The following is a 20,002-nucleotide window of genomic DNA, read 5'->3' on the forward strand; positions in this document are numbered from 1 at the left end:
GAAAGGATTCAGCAAGTGTCATTGAGAATGATGTCACGGCACCTACCTACACTAAGGAGGTACTATCCTCAGTGGAAAACAAAATGGAAAAAAGGACCAGGTACCAAAAGTGAGATGAGATGAGCCCAACCATTACTCTATAGTGTAATGGCACGGCTCGTGTATTTTGGGTAACACTGACATACGGTGTTAATTGTAAGCCTGTAGGTTTTTTTTTTAAATTATTTTTTTGGGCATTTTAGCCCTTTAATTGACAGGACAGTCAAAGATATGAAAGGGGAGAGAGAGGGGGAGTGACAGTGCAGCAAAGGGCCGCAGGCCGGATTCGAACCCGGGCCGGCTGCGTCAAGGAGTAAACATCTATACATGGGCACCCGCTCTACCAACTGAGCTATCCGGGTGCCCTGTAGGTTTGTTTTTGTTTTGTAAGCGAAAGACTGTTGTAATGTGAGCTACAGGTACAATTTCTTTCGAGCACATGACTTGGATTTCAGGAGATTTTTTAAATGAACCTACATGTAGTTGATGGATGATGTGGCTCATTGGATTCAACACCGATACCCAGAATCAACACATAATGAACATCCCCCTCCCTTTTCATTACGAAAAGGGTGAGAAAATCAATCATCAATCACTGCTGCACCGTGTTTTAATTATCTAATGCCCCTGCTACTTCACACAGAGACAAACACAACTGTTGCGAGGGACTGGCTAAATAGCTCTATTCTACAGCCACTTAACTGGTTAAACATGTAATCCCTCCGCACTCTTACTAATCCTCAATGGCAATCTGATGCACTCGTGACAAGCTCCACTTACCCATCACAGCCAGAGCTGTGCCTTTGGCTAACTCCCGTTTCAGAGTCTCCAGCACTTCCAGCCCATTGCCGTCCAGATTGCACCTGTTGATAGTGCCATTGGCCGAGCTTATCCAGTACAGCTTGTTGGCAGTGTAGTCTATTGAGAGACCTGTGAGGACACGTGAAGAGAGCACACCAAGTTAGCACTCACTGTGCTATGATTCCGGGAGGCAGGAAATTAATTAGAGACATACAAAACAAAAACAAGTACTAAATGGATTAAAAAATCCATCAAAAAAACTGCATTATAACTACACTATATTCAATTTTCAATTGATTCAATTCCATCCGATAGGGAAATGACTATACTCCGTTACAGAACCTGACTGCTTTTGATATGCAACACTGAAAAGGTGCCGAATTCCTTGCTAAATAATATATATAATTACTTTTAATATACAAAGGCCTGAAATACACATCACACACAACAACACACACCACACAACACACAACACACACACACACACACACACCACACACACCAACAACACACTAGCTTTATGAACAAATGGAGAGATGTCCGAGTGAGTGAGCTGCGAGTGCTGGACCAGCGCCCTGAGCAGTTGGGGGGGGGGTTACAATGCCTTGCTCAAGACCACCTGGCAGCGCCCAAGAGGTGAAGTGGCATCTCTCCAGCTACCGATCCCTGCTACGTACTTTGGTCCGTCCATGGACTTTGACTTTACGTTAACAGTACATTTCACAACCTCGTTTACATCCTATGCATTTGCTTGAGTGAGGGCTAATTGAAAGGTATATGTTTTCACTGGCACATATTTGGTGGGAATGTCTTTATGTTTACTCCAGCTGGCATGTACAATTACCAAGAGTGAGACTGGCTGCTTTTAAATCCATTTCCTGGCTAGCATGATGGTTGTTCTGAGATTACCACTGTGAATGGTGGAAAATAAAAGCAATTTCAATTTGAGAACTTCTGGACAACTCACTGTCTCCACCATGTGTTGGATTTATGTCTGGCAGATTCATAGTCACAATGCATCATTAATTTACGCTTGTCCCCCGGTCTACCCCATCATCATAAATGAATCCAGTGAAATATGGGTGCACCATGCTATCCGTATTGTTGACAGGCCGAGGAGAATGAAGAAATACAGGGAAGACAACGGTGCTGTTTGTGTGACAAAGTGGGCGTTTGACCTTGCGCTGTGTGACAACAGCTACTCGAAATGAAGACCAGTTGATTGTCTTTGCAAAATCGAGCTGCAATCGCCCCCTTAAGTACGCATCATGCTGGCATTGAGTTTACACTCAAAAAGTAATGGAGTATAATAATAGAAACAATCTCGCGAGCATGTATAAAATGTTTAGAATTTGGCAGCAGTGACAGTATTCTGTCAGTGATTATGCTCAGTGATTATGCCCTCAGTAGGAATCAGTGTCAATCAAGTCTGGTTCAATGCTCATTACAATCCTGTACATCACTCCATGAAATAAACCCAAACGGAAGAAGACATACAGCACAGAAGGTGTAAGAGCATCCGTAGATAAAGAAGCAGTTATCCATCAACCCTGAAAGTTGTGTGAAGCGCTGATGTTTGCCAGGTTGGCTTTTAACACAGGGACACTATCAGCAGTAACTGAAGTGTTTTTTGTTGTTGTTGCTGCAAACTGATTTGAAAGTATACTATTTCTTTAGGAATCCATTTAGTCAAGGTTACAAGTGAATGCAGGTAACAGTTTTTTCCAGTTTAGCTTTGTGTTCGTGTTTGTTTAGGTTTCAAAGAAATTGCCTTTTCAACACCTTTTACCCAAAGAGTCTGGTGACTTTCTTTAACGCCACCAATTGAGATAACATCACCACTGAGGAGGTGGGTGTTCTGTCTGATTCTTGTCAACACTCTTAAAACAGAGAAATTCTCAGCAGGCACAACATTCTATTTGTAACAGTCGGCACATGTGCAGGCATTGAAATAAATTGATTATAAAACATATTAAGGCAAACTGAGATTATGACAACCTTCGTGTAAACAGCTTCATCAGGTTATCTTTGTCAAATTAGGGTTGGAATAGGAGAATTACTCCTGATGAGTTTCGAATGAAGTGAACATAGATGCAAAGTGGTGAATGCAGCAGCACAGCTGTTGATGCTGCAACGTTGAATTGAATTACAATAAATTGAATCCATAACCAAAGATTACTGACAAATTCCCTCAATTGCTGTCTTTTTTGTGGTGATAAGATGTTTGTAATGGCCCACCTTCCAGACAGTCACCCAGTAATCAAATAAATTAAGTGCACTTGGATTATTGGAGAAACTTAGTTATTGCAAACGCTGTCAATGCAATGTGTTCATTTGTATCACATTTCAAATCAGATTATAACGTGAACGTAAACATACTGAGTTTATGTAAACTGAACACACAGAACTTGAAAATAAATGTAATTTCAGAAATGTAAAAAACTGTTAGGTGGAGCTTAGAAGGAAGTCTAACTCAGTATGCTCTCTAAGGCTCTCATACTGACCTACAGGATCCCTCTGATTCTGGTGGAGGACCTTGCTGTTACTCCCGTCCATGTTGGCCATGTTAATGGTGTTGCCATCTGTCCAATAGATTTTTCTGTGTGGGAATGTGTGAGGTGAATACTTAGTGTTTGCGTTAGGCACAAGATATAACAAGGTTTACAACATAGTCAATGAATGTTACAGTGTTAACTGAATATGGAATGTAAGCCAATACAATTTGTTCCACCAAACAATCTTGCAAAGATTTGCATGTTTCAAGCTTGTAAAACATGTCCTCTTTAAAACAACAAGGCTTTGATCCCTTGTTTAGGAGGAGGTCCACAGTCAGGTGTTCTGATACCATACATTGAAGGTGAGGTACTGATGAAGTGCACCGACGGCTCTAATCTACTTACCCCTTGGCAGGGTGCACTACAAGGCACCTTGGCTTATCAATGCCGTGGATGATGGAGGTCTTCAGGGAGCCATCAAAGCGAGCCACATTGATTTGTGACTCGTCATTTTCGGAGCTGAGCCAGTATAAGTTCCTGGAAAGCCAGTCTAAAGCCAGACCGCGGCAGTTCACTATGTCTATCAGGGAGAGCAGGGGAAAAAAAACAGTCACACCTGTGTGCTTTACAAAACTAAAATGCAAAAGCTCAGGGTACATCAAATATAGGCAAAATGAAGATCTACATGCTACCCACAAGGGGTGCCAATGGAGCGGACTGGAGGGAAATGTGCAGTATAGGGTGTTTGGGGTGAATGTGTCTAGGTGTTTATGCATGTATGTATGTATGTATGTATGTATGTATGTATGTATGTATGTATTGCATTCCTCTCTAGCCAGTTATGTGTACCTATTGATCAATATTAGTTGGCACACAAATTGACTGTAGTACATACCGCACACCACTCTGACTTTATTTTGCATGAATATCTAAACTGCACCCACCTGCAGAAATGATAGTCTCCAGCTGGGTGCCATTGATGAAGGCTCGTTTAATGGTTTGGGTTTTGATGTCAGCCCAGTAGATCCTCTCCTCCTGGGCATCATAGTCCACCACTGTGACATCGTCAATGTCCGGCACGGTTAGCGGCGTCATGACGTTCATATAAGGGTTGTCAATGTCCACACCACGGATTTCAGACCGCCGCACATACAGGAGAAACCTTTTCAACGCTGGCAAAATGATTAGGAAAATCAATCAATGCATTCTGTCAGATGCAGGTGAGAGTGTGATAATAAAAACTTGGTGTAAAATCTGCCGTCAATCAAAAATGGAATTCATATGTAGAGCAAAACATCTGTCCTGTTCATTACATCGTATCCTATAGTGTCTTATAACATAAGGAGAATGCATGGAAAATAAGGGAGGTTTGTTCTCACCAAAGCAGGATTGTTTGTTGGGTGAAAGCTTCATAAGATGCGGGCAGGTGCAGGACGCAACACGGTTGTAATTGATGAGACACAGATGTGAACAGGGACCACGTCCATCATTCTCTTCACATGGGTTTGAGGCTGAAAGAGGAACATTTCAGAACACTTAGCACGAGAAGTTGAGAATGCAATCAAAAGAGATGGGCCAGGACAAATTCTGCATATGAATAGGACTAACTGCCTTTGCAACATGACATTTCCATGCCTGCCTGATTGTGCCACTGACAGCATAATTTGAAACTCAATTTTCAAATCATTGAAAAACTACAATTATGATATTGTTCTTGCTTTATAATAGGAAAAAAAGCTTGAAAGCATGACTGGTCTTAAAAGAAATATGAAAACACTGGCATTAGTTCAAAACAAACGGCACAAAGATATGTTGAATGTTTAAAGAGAAAATGTTGGGTTTGGAACAGTTATGCTGAGTTTGATTGATGTTCACTTGTGTTAATGGGTTAGAGGTTGCTCTCTTGATGAATTGTCCCTCAAGAGGTTACAAAAAGATAGTTTATATTGTTTACTCCTTGTCACTCCTCAGGAATAAAGGGTGACATTATCTCGGTTAGCAGTTACTGTAGGGGAGCAGGATATCCCCTTTAAGACCTTCAGCTACTGACAGACAGTTTTCTACGAGACAAGCACAGCAAGCTGAATTTCAACAGCTTTAAAGTGAACAGTGATCTTATAGGAGTGTGTTTTCATGAATATCTTAGTCTACTCTTTTTTTTTTAGAATAAATCACCTCAGCATGCACCCCTAACTCACAGTTTAAAAATGTCCCATCATAGTGCAATTTGCGTTTTTCCTTCTACTCTGGATGTTTCTTGTCAAACAAGCTCATTCAAAGATCATTTCCTGGGCTCCTTCATCAACACATTCGAGAGCTCCATTGCATCACAAATGTGGCTTATTTAAGACAACAAAAAAGCAACTCTATCTCTGCAAGCTGGAAACAGCACCCAGCTGACTTAGTATGCTAATAGGGATATATCTCAACTGAGCTGCATTCACCTGAATCATGCTCTATAGGGATGATGGGCAACAACAAAAGGCAATGTGTTAGTTGCTCTCTAAACTGTCAAATGTATTTGTAACAAATAAATGAAGAAATAAGCTTGCTGCTATGCTAAGGCAGTGAAAATGGTGGTGGCTCTCCCTAAAAATAAATACAAGTCATATTTAGAGAAAGCCCAATGTAGTGATGATAAAATGTAGTAAACAATTGCTTGTTGCCATTGAGAGACCTATATTTGTTTTGCTTATTTGTTTCCAAGCCTCATATTCATATATCACATTTATCATGCTAGTACTACTGCTGACACAATGTGGTTTGTCTGCTTGCAAATAACCATGTATATTCTAAACGGCATAAATATTGCATTGCTTATGTAAAGCTTTGCACATTGAGATTAACAATTATGTGGCTAAACAGTTCTAACTGGATTTGCCACAGCCACACCTCTTTATCTCCCTCATTCAGTGAAGGAAACAAGATGGAAAAAATGAGCACAAGGGAGGGTATTTACTAGTAGTAGTAGTAGTAATATTAAAGACGCCATAGTGCCAATATGTATAGAAAATGACACACTAATTCCATGTTCCTCAAAAGCGTAGACTCAGAATTGAACCCAACAGCTGAAAAGTGAAATGAGTGGACACACCCCACACCCCCTGTTTTTTTAATAGGATTAGGCCCACTTACTGTCTTCTTTGCTAAACAACTCCCAATTGCTCACACTTATCTATGGTGAACATGCAAATGCAGATACAGGAAGGAAACAAGCACATTAACTTGTGACACACTGGAGAAGAAGAGGAATCACTGAATAGATAGTACACCCGATTACCACCAATGCTCATTTAAAGATGGGGGCTTACATATGATGAAAGCTGAGGCGGATACATTTGAAACTTGGCAATGCAGAAAAAGGCTCATTGTGATAGAGACAGATACGTCAATCAGGCGGTCTTGGCACACATGGCCATGGTGTTCCATAATAAGTTTTATTTTTGGTAGATCTGCTGCACAAATCAATCATTAATTTCACAACCACCCATTTTACAGAAATAAACCCCACAAGGAAGTAAATTGAAAAAGATTCAACAGATAATTAATTTGAGATTGGCAATATGTCTTGCAAGCTGATCTGCATAGCCAATAAAGATTGGCTTACATATGTAGGCCTTCTGTCAGACAGCACATCACTTCACCACTTGGCTTACTTCCTCACAGAATTGATCACCTTTTCCGCTATGACGGATACATATTCAGAAACATTCACTGAAAAGAGGTTGCTGGCAATATGAATGGAGTTTCAGAACTATTTCATATATTTCCTGTCACCAAAGCACATTATTCACATTACCAATCGATTTGATAATTGGATATGCCACAATTATTCATTGGCAGCTGTGGTTCTTATTCTGTGGCCCTTTTCAGTCACATTCAGTGTAGTAAAGAAGAAAAGGAAAACCATTATATAGTGGCAAGCCAATTAGAATAATTTGGATGGTGAGAAAAACCCATTCGGGGGTACCATTAACTCAAGCTAGCTAATTGTCTGCGTGAGTACCTTTTTCATTCAGACATGCTCTCTGAATGACAGGCCAAATGAAGGCAGAGGCAGAAGCTGAAATTAATTACATTATGCTGCTTTTCTTTCTCTTTCACACTGTGAGAATGAAAAGGTGTTTAAAAACACAAGGTATCCTGAGTCAACATTCAGCATTACAGTAGGATTATAGCCAACTTCAATCTATAGCCTTTACTTACCCATACAGTGTAATGTGATAGGATGTGATGAGATTGCACTTTAAACCAATGAATAGGCAACCACGTTTTGTGCACAAGCCTGAACATGACAAAACAAAGGGGTTTCTGTTCTTGAATCTTTATAATTGCACATATGATCTGGGTCTCTTTTGCACGGTAATTCTTTGAAGTCTACAATCAGACGGCCAGACTAAATCTAAATGATACTGAACAAAATGTGCAGAGGCACACACTGTAAAACCGTTTTATATTACCTTTCTGTTTTCTATGCACTCCTGTTATGAAATAAACTGATACTATGGTTTAAAAAAAGATTTAAAAAATGGTTTGAAAAAATGGTTTAAAAAACATAACCATGAGGCTTTCTGCTTTCCAGAATGTATATTTACAAAACAAAATAAGGTAACACCCCCCCCTCCCCCCCCCTTTCAAAGTCTGCATTGATGAAAGTGTTTTAGGGGTTAAATGTCCCTGTTGTGCATATCCCTGGAGAGCAAACCTGTCAAATTACAAATTAGTATAAAGAAATATATATATATATATATATATATATATATATATATATATATATATATATAAAGCTGGTTCCAGCTAACATAATGAAATGTCCCGTTTCTGTCAGTGTCTGAACAGTAAAGCCAAAACAAAACCTGTTCTCACCTTGTGGCTGCCTGCTGGGGTGGAATATCTGCAAGTCAAAAGGCTGAGCACTCGTCTTCTGGATGACTGTGACATTTTGTCCAGTCCACTTATTGGCTCTCGCTAAAGTGTTTGTCCTCCAGTCCGTCCAGTAGACATTGCCTCCAAAGAGAGACACAGCAAAAGGGTGGGACAGGTATTCATGGCCCCTGAGGATCTCAATGACCCCACTTCCATCATAGAGTGCAGAGAAAATGGCGTCGGAGCTGTTCAAAAGAGACCGACACAAAGGGCAAAAATTGAAATGCTCTTCAAATGCATTGAGGTAGGCAGATCAAAGTGTACCCACCTGTCCACAGATGGAACTATTAAATTGTTCAAGACCCACTTAAAACCAAATATGGCCATTGTACGATGTAGGATCTTTAAATATTGTATGCCCTCCATTATTTAATGCCCACTAGGAGAATGGAGCTTCAAGTTAAATTTGATTCTGCTCACCAGCAGGATCAAATTTAAGCTCCATCAATTTCAGTATAAAATGTCATGCATGTATTGAAAGCTCTAAAAAGTGTGAATGCTTCTGCATACAACATAAAGACTCTAATGGTATACCGTGCATCTGTCCAAACAATCCTCTTTTCCAAATGATCCAGAGTCAGTCCATTAGGCCAGGCGCCGATTTCCATATCCTTAAACACAATGTGTCGAGCTCCTCCACTCATTGATGCAGCCTCAATTCGGGGAAAGGTAGCATCCCAGTCAGTCCAGAAGAGGATTCTTTGGGACAGAAACCAAAGACACTGATCGTTTGACAAGTAACAATATACACAATGCACAGTCTTTATTCCTTCACAGATCCACTAAAAATGGCTGTAAGACCTCATAAACATCTGGAAGCAATTTCTCAACCATTTGTTCTTGTCAGTGTTATTATACTGCAAAACACAGTAATTGGATGCACAGTACAATGCTGTTGTAACTATACATATTAACACAGACAGTAGACTCGCAGTGACAGTCCCTCCACTGCAGCGCTGCTGCCTGCTAGTCTACACGGCATTTCAATATGGGAGAAAAACATGCTCTGGTTTATTGGCATTTTTGTAAACCAATCACAATTGTCTTGGGTGGCGCTAAGCGCCCGGATGAAGCAACGGTTTGCTGCTGCAAAATAGCCTAGGGAAGGAACTTGTTTTGGTGGAACATGGACGTTCAAAAGTTGTTTTAGTCGTGCAACAAAAAAGTCAAATTGGCCAAATTGTCTAGCTAGCTGTCTGGATTTAAATTGCAGTAACCATAGTCCTCATAAATCAACCAGAGTTTAAAATGCCAACACAAAGATAGTGGAAGGTGACGGACATCCGGGTGAAAATTAGGAACATCCAGGGGAATTTCTGGCAGCACCTAAACAATCCCGGAAGTGAAACGCCGTTGATATATACTACACAGACAGTGGCAGTGATGACTGTCCAAGAACAACACCAGCGATCCAGTACAACCCCTCAACATCTGCAACATGCCTCGAAATGGGAGGCCATCTGTTTTATTATGACTTTTTATAGCTCAATGAGGCCTGAAAATGAACACCATCATTGATGTGACCATCGGCAGTATCCTGATTCCTACTCTAACTCAGAAACATCGCCTCTGTCCTGCCTTGGACCTCAAAGCCAGTTAGAATGAAGGGGAAAACGGGTGCTCAAGCTTAAATCACATCCTGACGACAACGAAACAGTGTTAGGAAGAAATATCCTTGTCCAGATCAATAGCCTTATTCACTTAATAAGGCATCCCTGATCGATGACCCACTCCTTTGAGTGGATTCAAGTAATTAGATTAGAATTATTGCCCTGGAATGGAAATGTGCCTTTAGGCACCAAAAGCACCCATTAATCCTACTCTGTACAACCATAAGAATGTAGTCATCCTCACAAATGTGAAAGAGTACTATAGGGGAGAGTGCATGAGAAGATTACTCATTTCTTAAGAGTGTTAAATTGATTTTCGGGAATGTCTGGGCTTTGCTTTAATCTGAAATATACTGGCCACAGTAAAGTTCTAGCAAAAGAGAAAATTGATTCAGTCTTTTTGTGTACTTCCTTATCTAAAAATATATTATATTCTGTAGATAGGAAAACGAATGGGATACAATCTCCGAACTGTGTTTCCAGCACTTAGAGAAAGTGCATAACCACTAAAATTAATTACTTTGTCATAACTAAGTGATAAAATTACATCGCTAATGTATTTAATGTGTATCTTAAACAAATATATTTAAAAATATATCAAACTGGAAAGTACCTGGAAGGACCAAAATGTAATGATTTTTTTGGAGTAAGCAACACACGTCTATTTCAAGTCATATTTGGGAATATTGGAAATGCAGCTGGTAAGAATTTCTTTTTTTTCTGCCACAAAATAAACCTGCCTACATGAGAAGAGGAGCATGGCAGCAAGAGGCCTACGAGTTAGGTGGAAGATAATTCTTCTTTTCAGAATTTTTCAAAAATAGGATTAAGTCTCAATCATTGCCATTAGATCAAAATATCTTCAATGTGCACAGTAAAACTGATACAACCTGTTGACATCATTACAAAACTGTGTGAAAAAGCCTGAGATTTAAAAACAATATTTGACATTGCCTCAACAAGATCAAAATACATACTATGTCTTACACACCATGCCTGTAATTACTAAAACAAAGGCTACAAACTGTAGTCTGTTCATGATCACTCCACTAAATATTTTATGTATTATATGTAATCCTTTTTCAAGGCTGAGTGCAGGGCAAATTGCAATGCCAATGCAAGGCTAATGTGATCTCACCTCATGCTATTCCCCCCAGATCCCACCCTTCTCCACCCAGGCTCCTCGGCCAACCCACAGTGCAGTGACATGGACGTGATCCTTCACCAGCTTCATCACGTGTTTGCACCGGTAAAACCCTGACAGCTGTGTTTGAAGGGGCACCCGGCCGAATCAGAGGAATAGCTGCTGGCAAGTCATCCTGTGTCTCTTTTTCCCTACCCCACTCAGACGGCCCTACATTATTAAAATCAGTATCAGTCCTTGTACAGAAGCCGTATCTCTGATTTACAGCAGCTGCTGCAAGCCTAACAAAAGCATCTGGATATACAGTAGTTGCACAATATAACAAAAAGAAGAGAAACAAAAAGTGCAAAGGTACAACCTCCTTTTTATTTCATTTTAACTATAATACCATTTCTTTTTAAATTTTATTTTGTTGTGTTTATATAGGCACAGCTTTTCTGCTCCCTGCTGGGTTAGCTCACCACCTAAAAGACTATTAAGAACATCCGACTGCTGCAAGTAGTTATGGCACGTTGCACTACACTTCATTGTTAATCAAGAGCAGCCTAAACCTGGTTATTGTGTGCGGTGTTATAAAAGTGCAGAGCACTGTAAACAGGAGACAAACATTACCCTACCAAAAAATATGTTTTTGAAAGATCTGAGTGGTTTCTTTTCAAAAAGAAACTGCATTTTTCCTTACCAAGTTGCAGTAGAGACCAACAAATGTAACGTAAAATGTAAGTTATTATTTGGTTAGGAAATAAAACCAAACTCATATTGACTTGTAAAGCATCATACTTATGCGTCATGATGAATCACATTGAATCGACATCGTATCATATTGCATCAGCCTCAGAGCTGTTATGCTTTTGGTGTGTTGTCTTATTTTGGTAGTCTGTTTTTCTGTTTTATATTTGGCTCCGTTTCCTGTTTTATTTTGACGGTCTTGTTTTTGGTCTTGACTTACTTCCTGTCTTTTAGTCCCCCTCTTGTGTGATTGTCTAATGTGTTCCACCTGTTCCCCAGCCCTAGTGTCACCTGTCCCGTGTTTGCTTGTTAACTGGTGTATTTAGTCTTTGTGGTCCCCTTGTCTTGGGTCACATCATTGTAGTGTTTTTCATGTACATGTAGTTTTCAGTCGGTTTCTGTTTTGTCCTTGGATTTTTTGAACTTTGTTTTGTTGGTCAAATAAATCCTCTAGCTCTACTTTTGCCTGCCTGCTCTCTGCCTCCAGGTCCTCATATTCCCCGAGCCTTAACAAGATCAGCGATGCACATCCCTAATAACAGCTAGCATTGTGTATGTTGACAAGATTTTTAACAGTTATTTCTAATTAATGCCAGATGCCGTTTATTACAATATCTAAAAAGAACCATATTATTTTTTATGTTATGTAACACTTGACATTTCGCCAATATATCTTTAAAAACTACAAGCATTAGATAGATAGATACTTTATTCAGCCAGAAGCAAATTTTATTATTATATAATTTTGTTATGTTAACTCGTTTATAAATTTAATATTTGCAATCACAATAGCATTTAAGGGATGACAATAATATTCTGTGGGATATTAAAACATGCACCTAGCTAACTTATTTGATCAACACATCAAAATTCACATCTCATAACACACCGATCAGTAAATCTTAAACTGCAAATAAGAGAAGACTTTGTGTTGGTTTATTCAAGATATTAATAGTGATGCACCATGTTTAAAATACTGTCAGTGCTCTCCATCTGATCTGTCTGCCCCATAAATCCGCATCATTCAGGGACTTTGCTGCACATGTGTTTTATCTGTGCCTTGCACAAGTGGATAGTGGATCAATGACTGTTCACATGGGGACATCGTGACTCAGTTGAGACAAAATTTACTCGACCAGAATTTCCAAGAGTGTGACACTAGTGTCCTGATCCATGTGCTCTATAAAAACACTGCATACACAGATGTATTGTGTTTTGCTGCTGTGGGTAACATGCGTATTTTTTTTTCCTTTCCACTTTTCAGTTTTTATACAATGCAACACAACCAGTCTTCAATCTGAGATCGGAGAACTAAAAACAGATTTGACACGCCGCAGACAAAGTGACTAACACTGAAAAATAATGATATCCCTACACATCCACCATGACATCTTACACAAATTGAAACAAAAGTGAAATACTCGCAACTGTGCATTTTCAGTTAACCAAGACAACATTCTAAACAATTATGAGGCATTTTTATGTGCTTCCCAAAAGGCTCAATAAAACTGTTCACCGCTCAGTAAATCTCATTAACAGATTAAAAAGTAAGACAAACATAAATAGTGGAAACACACACACACACACACACACACACACACACACACACTTAGAAAGAGATTAGAAAGCACCTCCCAAACAAACAGGCAAATGTACAATGCTTGCACAATAAAATATGCTTCTTATTGCAAGCAGATAAACAAGTTGGTGTGGTTCATGATAACAACAAAAAAGGCATTATAACATGACAAACATGTATGTTGTGTTAAGCCAACTAAAATATCTGTGTCCTAAAAGCAATGTCTCTGATGGGAGGGAGGATTCACCACGTGAGTATTTCCTCTTTAGGTAGTTCAGATTCATTTCAAAAGGATGGATCGCCAAATTGTTCAACAGTCCAAAACAACATTCACTATCAAAGCCTCTCAGGTGTGCTGCATCAGTGCCTGTTATGAGCCTGCTGGTCCCAGTGTGACGTCGTCCATCAAGCTCATTTAACAAATGAAAAAGCTTATCATAACACTTGTTCAGTCAGGACCACTCCCATCACAGATTTACCATTTATTGCAACAAATGGAAATACAGTTATGCTAAGTACTGATGGCGCCGCTCTTAATGATGCTCCCTGGATCAGCCAAGCAGCATGCAAAACTAAAACAGGGAGCACCCAATGCAGAAAACACATCGGTATACAAGACTGGGCCTCTAAGCAAGACACTGAAACCCATTTTAACCGTGACGTTAGGACTCTGAACTAGGATGGTGGAGGCTGGGGTGGTGGAGGCAAAGCGTTGTCAGCAGCAGCGGGGAGAGAGGCAGGGTCCGTGTAGCAGGGATCAGTGAGGTGGAAGTCATATTTAAATGAACCACCCTGATGTGAGAATGGCTGTGATTGGTGTGTGACTAATAGAACTTTTAATTCAATCAGCGAGTGTATGACGTACCGTGTCTTGCGTGAACTAACGCAACGCTCAATTTATACCAAGAAAACCAAAGTTTTAAAATTGTGCACTGTCATAGATGTTTTCAAGCTGAGCTTGCTGATTGGGCAAAGGAAAGGTGGCCAGTCTACAAACACTCTCCCCATGCATCTCAGCAGGATAAACAACCTTGATTTTGAAAAAGCCCTGAGGGGAATGACTCACATATAAACCAAAGCATATTTCAAGCTATTTATTTAAAGTTCTTGCTTAAAATGTTTCCAAAGAAAAACATAGTTTTCTTTTCTTTTTTTCTCTTTTCAGTTGTATCGTACATCAGTTGACATTACTGGAATGGAGCACACAGCACTGTAATTGATGTACTCTATTTATCTGCTGTCCTAATGGACCTTAACACAGAAGACATCTTTACAGATGTCGAAGCATGTAGAAGGGAGAAATACATGGAGGTTGTAATTTTACTTTATTCCAATAATCTCAGGCTGGTAGATGTGCTATCCATCAGGCTCTGTTTGTGGGAGTTAGTGAGTAACATACCCCTGCCCTGGGTCGAGAGCGATGGCCCGTGGGTGCTCCATGCCTCCAGCAATCAGGGTGGTGCGCATATCTCCGTTAAGCTTGGCCACCTCAATCTGGTCCAGATTGCTGTCAATCCAGTACAGTTTGCCCGTAATCCAGTCCACAGCCAGGCCCTCTGGGGTGGCCAGACCGTGCTGCACGACCACCTCAATCCCCGTCACCCCTGAAACAACAATAACAACAACATGATAGCGTGGCTTTGTAGCTAGGGAGCAGCACTGGTGGTAGATGTCTTTACAGTGCCCAGTAAAAACATTCTCAAAAGGAATTGGGGGGGGGGGGGTGTTGATGAAAGCTCTTCTCATATAAAGAAGATTGCTTTCTTTCTACAGGGTTCCATTAAGCACGGTAAAAGGGTTTTCTCCCAATATTTATAATCCAGCTGTTGATAATTATCAGATGCAGAGGCTTTTATTTGTGCCTCACAAAAGGGTTGAATAGGTACAGCTAAGAGCCGACTTCTTTGGGTCTGTTTCATTTTATGAGGGGGAAGATACTGTACTGCAATAGCTCAAGACTTCTGTTCCTACAGTATTTTGTTAACTTTCAACAAGGATATAAATTTGCAGGGAGAAACAATATCAACTTACTGCATCAGACCTGACTATGTGTAACGACAGTAGAGTGAAGCAGAGCGTTATCATCGACAGAGACTCATATTTCCATTACAGCTGCTGGAGCACAGATGAGCAGGACGTGAGTCTCCTTAGCCAATACATCACAGCAGTCCTAAGTTTAGATATGTTTATGTATGTGGGTGTATGAACTCATGTGTGCCCATACCACCAGACTCGGAGAGCTTTCCTCTGTAGATCTTATCCTCCACCACATCTGTCCAGTAAAGGAGGCTGTGTTTAAAATGGAAGTCTAGCGCAATGGTGTTCCTTAGCCCCGGCACCAGCAGGCTGTAGTCCCTCTTGTGAAGGTCTATTCGTCGTATCTCGTGCCGGATTGAGAAAATGATGAAAGCCTCAAATGGGTCTGGCCAAAGAGAGAGAAAGGAAATAAGCAATGTGTTTTTCTCAAGAGGGCCACCGAGGCTAGGGCAGAGCGATGTTTTGAGTGAATTGGTCATTGTTGTGGGACAAAATGTACATTGGATATTGTGAGAAAGTGTTTTGCACTGGCTACTGAGCCATGATGGCCCTCTTTTTCTTTAACAAGAGTTCGACTGGACTGTCTCAATGACCACTACACAAAAAGCTCTGGGACATTTTTTGAAGAATTTTACTGTCAAATGTTCTTAGAAATTTTTTAGAAACAAATATATTAAAGTAAACAGTTAGCAAGACATCACAAAAATGTCTTCTTAAAATCAACAATGGAATACTTATGGATGTTATTGCATTATAAGATAATTAGCATACCCATACTCACAGACACACACACACAAACACACACACACACACACACACACACACACACACACACAAAACACTTTTTTTGGAGTTGTGTGATGTTCTAATCACTAAAGTAAGGTACTGGATGACTGTCAATGACATGTCAATGTATGATCTCAAAATATGGTGGACATTTATAACAGTAGGCTGTTAATATCAAATTAATTCTGCAGGGGAATTTAAACCAGAAGCCTTACTTTAGTTCCATATATTTATTTCAGCTTGCTCTCTTTTGATGCACTGTGCGGAGGACATACTGTCAAACTTATCTCACTGGTTTAAACCACCATGTAGAACAGATTCATATGCATCCGTTGCAGCCAAACCAATTTGTGGCCAAACACTCTGGGAATCAACACTTACAATTTTCCATTTTCTGAAAAAAGAGATACATTTGTAAGTGGTCTCTTCTGAGAAATAGATTTTGTAGGGTCTCTAAGAAGTCGCTAAATCTAGTGAAAAGTCCTAAAGCTGGCAACAGTATTTGTATACTTTACTTCTCTGGCCTTGCCCACTGAGGTTTGGTTCAATCAGCAAGATTATTTCTGCTTCTGAGAAATGTTTGTAAATTAAAACTCTCTTCAGAGCATTCTAGACTAAATCATACTTTAGGGACCAGAACTGTAAAAATACAATTAAAATTGTGTCCTTGCTTCAATGACACTTTTCAGTGTTGCAGACAAACTAGCTACAATGCTACCATGCTAGCATTGTAGCTCGTCTTTTATTCATGCATTGTAGCTTGTCTTTTATTCCTGAGACGTACACAAAAAAAAAAAAACAAGGAGTATATGTGTGCTCGGAACTTCACATAGAATTCAATAACACCTCTCTCAAGATTAAATAGAAATGTTTGTATGCAAAATGTGATTTACGATGAAGCCATAGAATTCTGATTGGCTTCCAGAAAGAATTGTGTATCGTGTTCCTGCGTTAATGTAAGATTAGAGATGCAACTGCCATAAATCTGAAGTGAGTGGGAGTAAAATAGAGAAGCAAGTAATCAAAATGAGATCCATAAATCTGAACGTGACAAGCCAGCAGCACGTGTGTGGAACTATTGTATTTCAAGCGGTTACAGAGCTGGCTTCGTCAAATAGATTATTCAATAAGAGAAGAGCGGAAAGTTTCAATTAATAATGTGACACTACACGGGCGAAACATGTGTGTCTGTGTGGGATTAGGCCTGAGGTGAACTTGTGCACAGCTGAGTGAAGTGACAAAGCTCTGGTGGTTTGAGAAAGGGGAACATGCTTCGCTCACTTAGCATCAGTGCAGATAGAAACAGACAAGACTCATCGCCCAGATGCCTCTGCAGATTTGAAACTGATTAAATTTGACTTGACAGTACTCTAAATCAACACCTATTACTATTCTTCAAACTGACTCTCCACTGTCTCAACACTAACACAAAGACCTTCCAATTCTGTTGCTTGACTGTTGTTGTTTTCCTTTCCAGTTTCTCTTATCTATGGTGGGAATCTTGCATTAAAAAGTGATGGTGAAACCTCAAATCTATTCAGCAAAAAAGGCACCAACACTGCAGGAATGCAGTCCAAGAACTAATTGTGACTGGACTGCATCAATGACCACAACACAACAAGCTCTGGGACAATTTTTAACGATTATCATTATAAATACTCTTTAAAAAATTGTAGATATAAATACTAAATATACCATAATCCAAGTAAAAAAAAACTCTCCTAAAATCAACAATGGAATACCTTTGGATATTATTGCATCATAAGATAATTATTCAAATTTGTTGTGGGTTGATCTAATGCATTTTCAACTCAAAACGTGAAAACATTGACATTGCTTAGCCCTAGTGTGATCTCACACCCATGAAACCCCCCCACACACACGCACGCACACGCACACGCACACGCACACGCACACACACACACACACACACACACACACACACACACACACACACAATGTCAATTTCAATTTTATTTCTATAGCACATTTAAAAACAACAGTTGACAAAAGTGCTGAACAGGGTCAATGTGAAATACATAAATAACAAGTGTAAAAATTACTACAACCAAAGTGAATCACAGGGAGACCAACAACAACCGTTTAAAACATCAGAATCCAGGTTAACGAGGGTTAAAAGCTACAGCAAAAAGGTACAGCAACACACACACACACACACACACACACACACACACACACACACACACACACACACACACACACTAAAATGTGATACTGAAATGTCATATTTTTCATTCAAAATGCACCAATACTGCAGACATACAGTCTAAGAACAAATTGATTCCATCCCGGAGTCTAAGATTCTTTAGTTACTAGCATGTCCAGGGATAAACTTATTACAGACACAGTGCGACAGACACACACCATCACGGCAGCCAACAGCATCACTAAGAAAACAACCATTTATGGTTAAGGCTGAGCTAAGGTCTGTTACCTGTGCTGTGACAGCTGTCTCCGTCTGGGTCCAGCGTCCATCCTGGATAACAGGAGCACTTCACTGTGGTCTTGTACTGCTCACACACCTGGCTGCACTTCAGGTGACGGCTGCAGTAGTCCACCACCTCACACGTCTTGTTACTGGAGTCCAGATGGAGCCCAGGGGGACAAAAACACACAACCCCTTTCCCTGGTGCCACAGTGCACTGGTGACTGCAGCCCCCTCTGGCTACAAGACACATATCTGCGGTGAAGAAAGGCCAAACATTCTTAGAAACTGTGCAGACACTGAAAGAGAGGCTGAGATTTAGAAAAACAGTATGTGCGGCGGCTGTGGAAGATAGTTGCATTTGAACCAAGAGCTAGAGTTAAGCCAAGCATAAGGAGTGTGTTTAAAGGTGTTGTATATTGAGAAAGCCTTCACGCAGCAGATTCTCTGTGGAGGTGAATGGCTTTTATTCACTGCTTCAAAAACAAAGCAGGGAAAAAACATTATGCACTGTTCCTTACAAAAGTGATATAAAGTGATATAAAGCAAGGCACCAAACCCCCACCTGCTCGGGGCGCCTTTCCATGGGCAGCCCCCCCCACTCTGACATCTCTACATTTAGTGCACGTATAGGTACTAAGCATGTGTGTGCAATTCAGGCCTGTGTGTAGTGTGTGTAATAACAACAGAGCGAAAACATTGTAATTTACCCTTCCGGGATTAATACAGAAATTATTATTAATATTATTATTATTGTTATTATTATTATTATTTTGATGATGTCTTAACTTCTTTATCTTGTTAGAAAGTTGCATTCTGCCCTACACACCTGGTTTTTGTTCGCAGCTGCTAGGTTGAGATGGAAAGGTATTTTGGTGAAAATGAAACTGGTCTAGCATCTTTTTTCCCACAGTGATTAAGACTAAGACCCCGTCTTTTCAGATAGGTGAGAACACCGTTGGCCTCTTTCAACGGGGGGGGGGGGACGGAGAGCGTGGTCGCAGTGCTTAATGCCGGGTGTGAGTCCTGCTGAGCCTGTGCAAATCAATCAGTCCCTCAAGGTCTCCCTGAACACATAATTGTCAATGAGGAGGCAGAAGCCATCTTTTCAGCCGCGGTAACAGACACTCAAAGGTCCTGTAGAGCCCCCCAAAGGCTTGGTTAGTGACGCTCTAGAAAATGAACCTCAATGTTTACACCGCTCACTTTAGGAGATTAGATAGCTAGCTAGTCACATGAGAGCCATATTTATTTTTCTCTGAAGGCTGCTGGACAAACACTTCAACATTCGCCATCATCAGGAAGCCAAAATATTACTTGGTGTTCTGTCCCTGTAGTCTCTGAGACAACACATACTGATTCCTCGTCAGGCTCTAAGCTGCTCTATGTGAAGGAAAGGATGTAGCCGGG

The 20,002-nt window shown here is 40.3% G+C and overlaps 1 protein-coding gene across 1 annotated transcript in view; it reads right to left on the reverse strand.

The window, feature by feature from the left end:
* The window catches only part of lrp1bb (low density lipoprotein receptor-related protein 1Bb), a 203,630-nt gene that overhangs the window by 98,709 nt on the left and 84,919 nt on the right, over positions 1 to 20,002 (reverse strand). The window contains 10 exon segments of the mRNA XM_032530345.1: positions 820 to 969; positions 3,345 to 3,439; positions 3,741 to 3,915; positions 4,280 to 4,507; positions 4,715 to 4,846; positions 8,202 to 8,446; positions 8,796 to 8,960; positions 14,723 to 14,927; positions 15,548 to 15,745; positions 18,602 to 18,847. Coding sequence (XP_032386236.1) covers positions 820 to 969; positions 3,345 to 3,439; positions 3,741 to 3,915; positions 4,280 to 4,507; positions 4,715 to 4,846; positions 8,202 to 8,446; positions 8,796 to 8,960; positions 14,723 to 14,927; positions 15,548 to 15,745; positions 18,602 to 18,847 — 1,839 coding nt within the window.

This window comes from Etheostoma spectabile, chromosome 11, assembly GCF_008692095.1.
Source record: "Etheostoma spectabile isolate EspeVRDwgs_2016 chromosome 11, UIUC_Espe_1.0, whole genome shotgun sequence".
NCBI classification, from domain to species: Eukaryota; Metazoa; Chordata; class Actinopteri; order Perciformes; family Percidae; genus Etheostoma; species Etheostoma spectabile.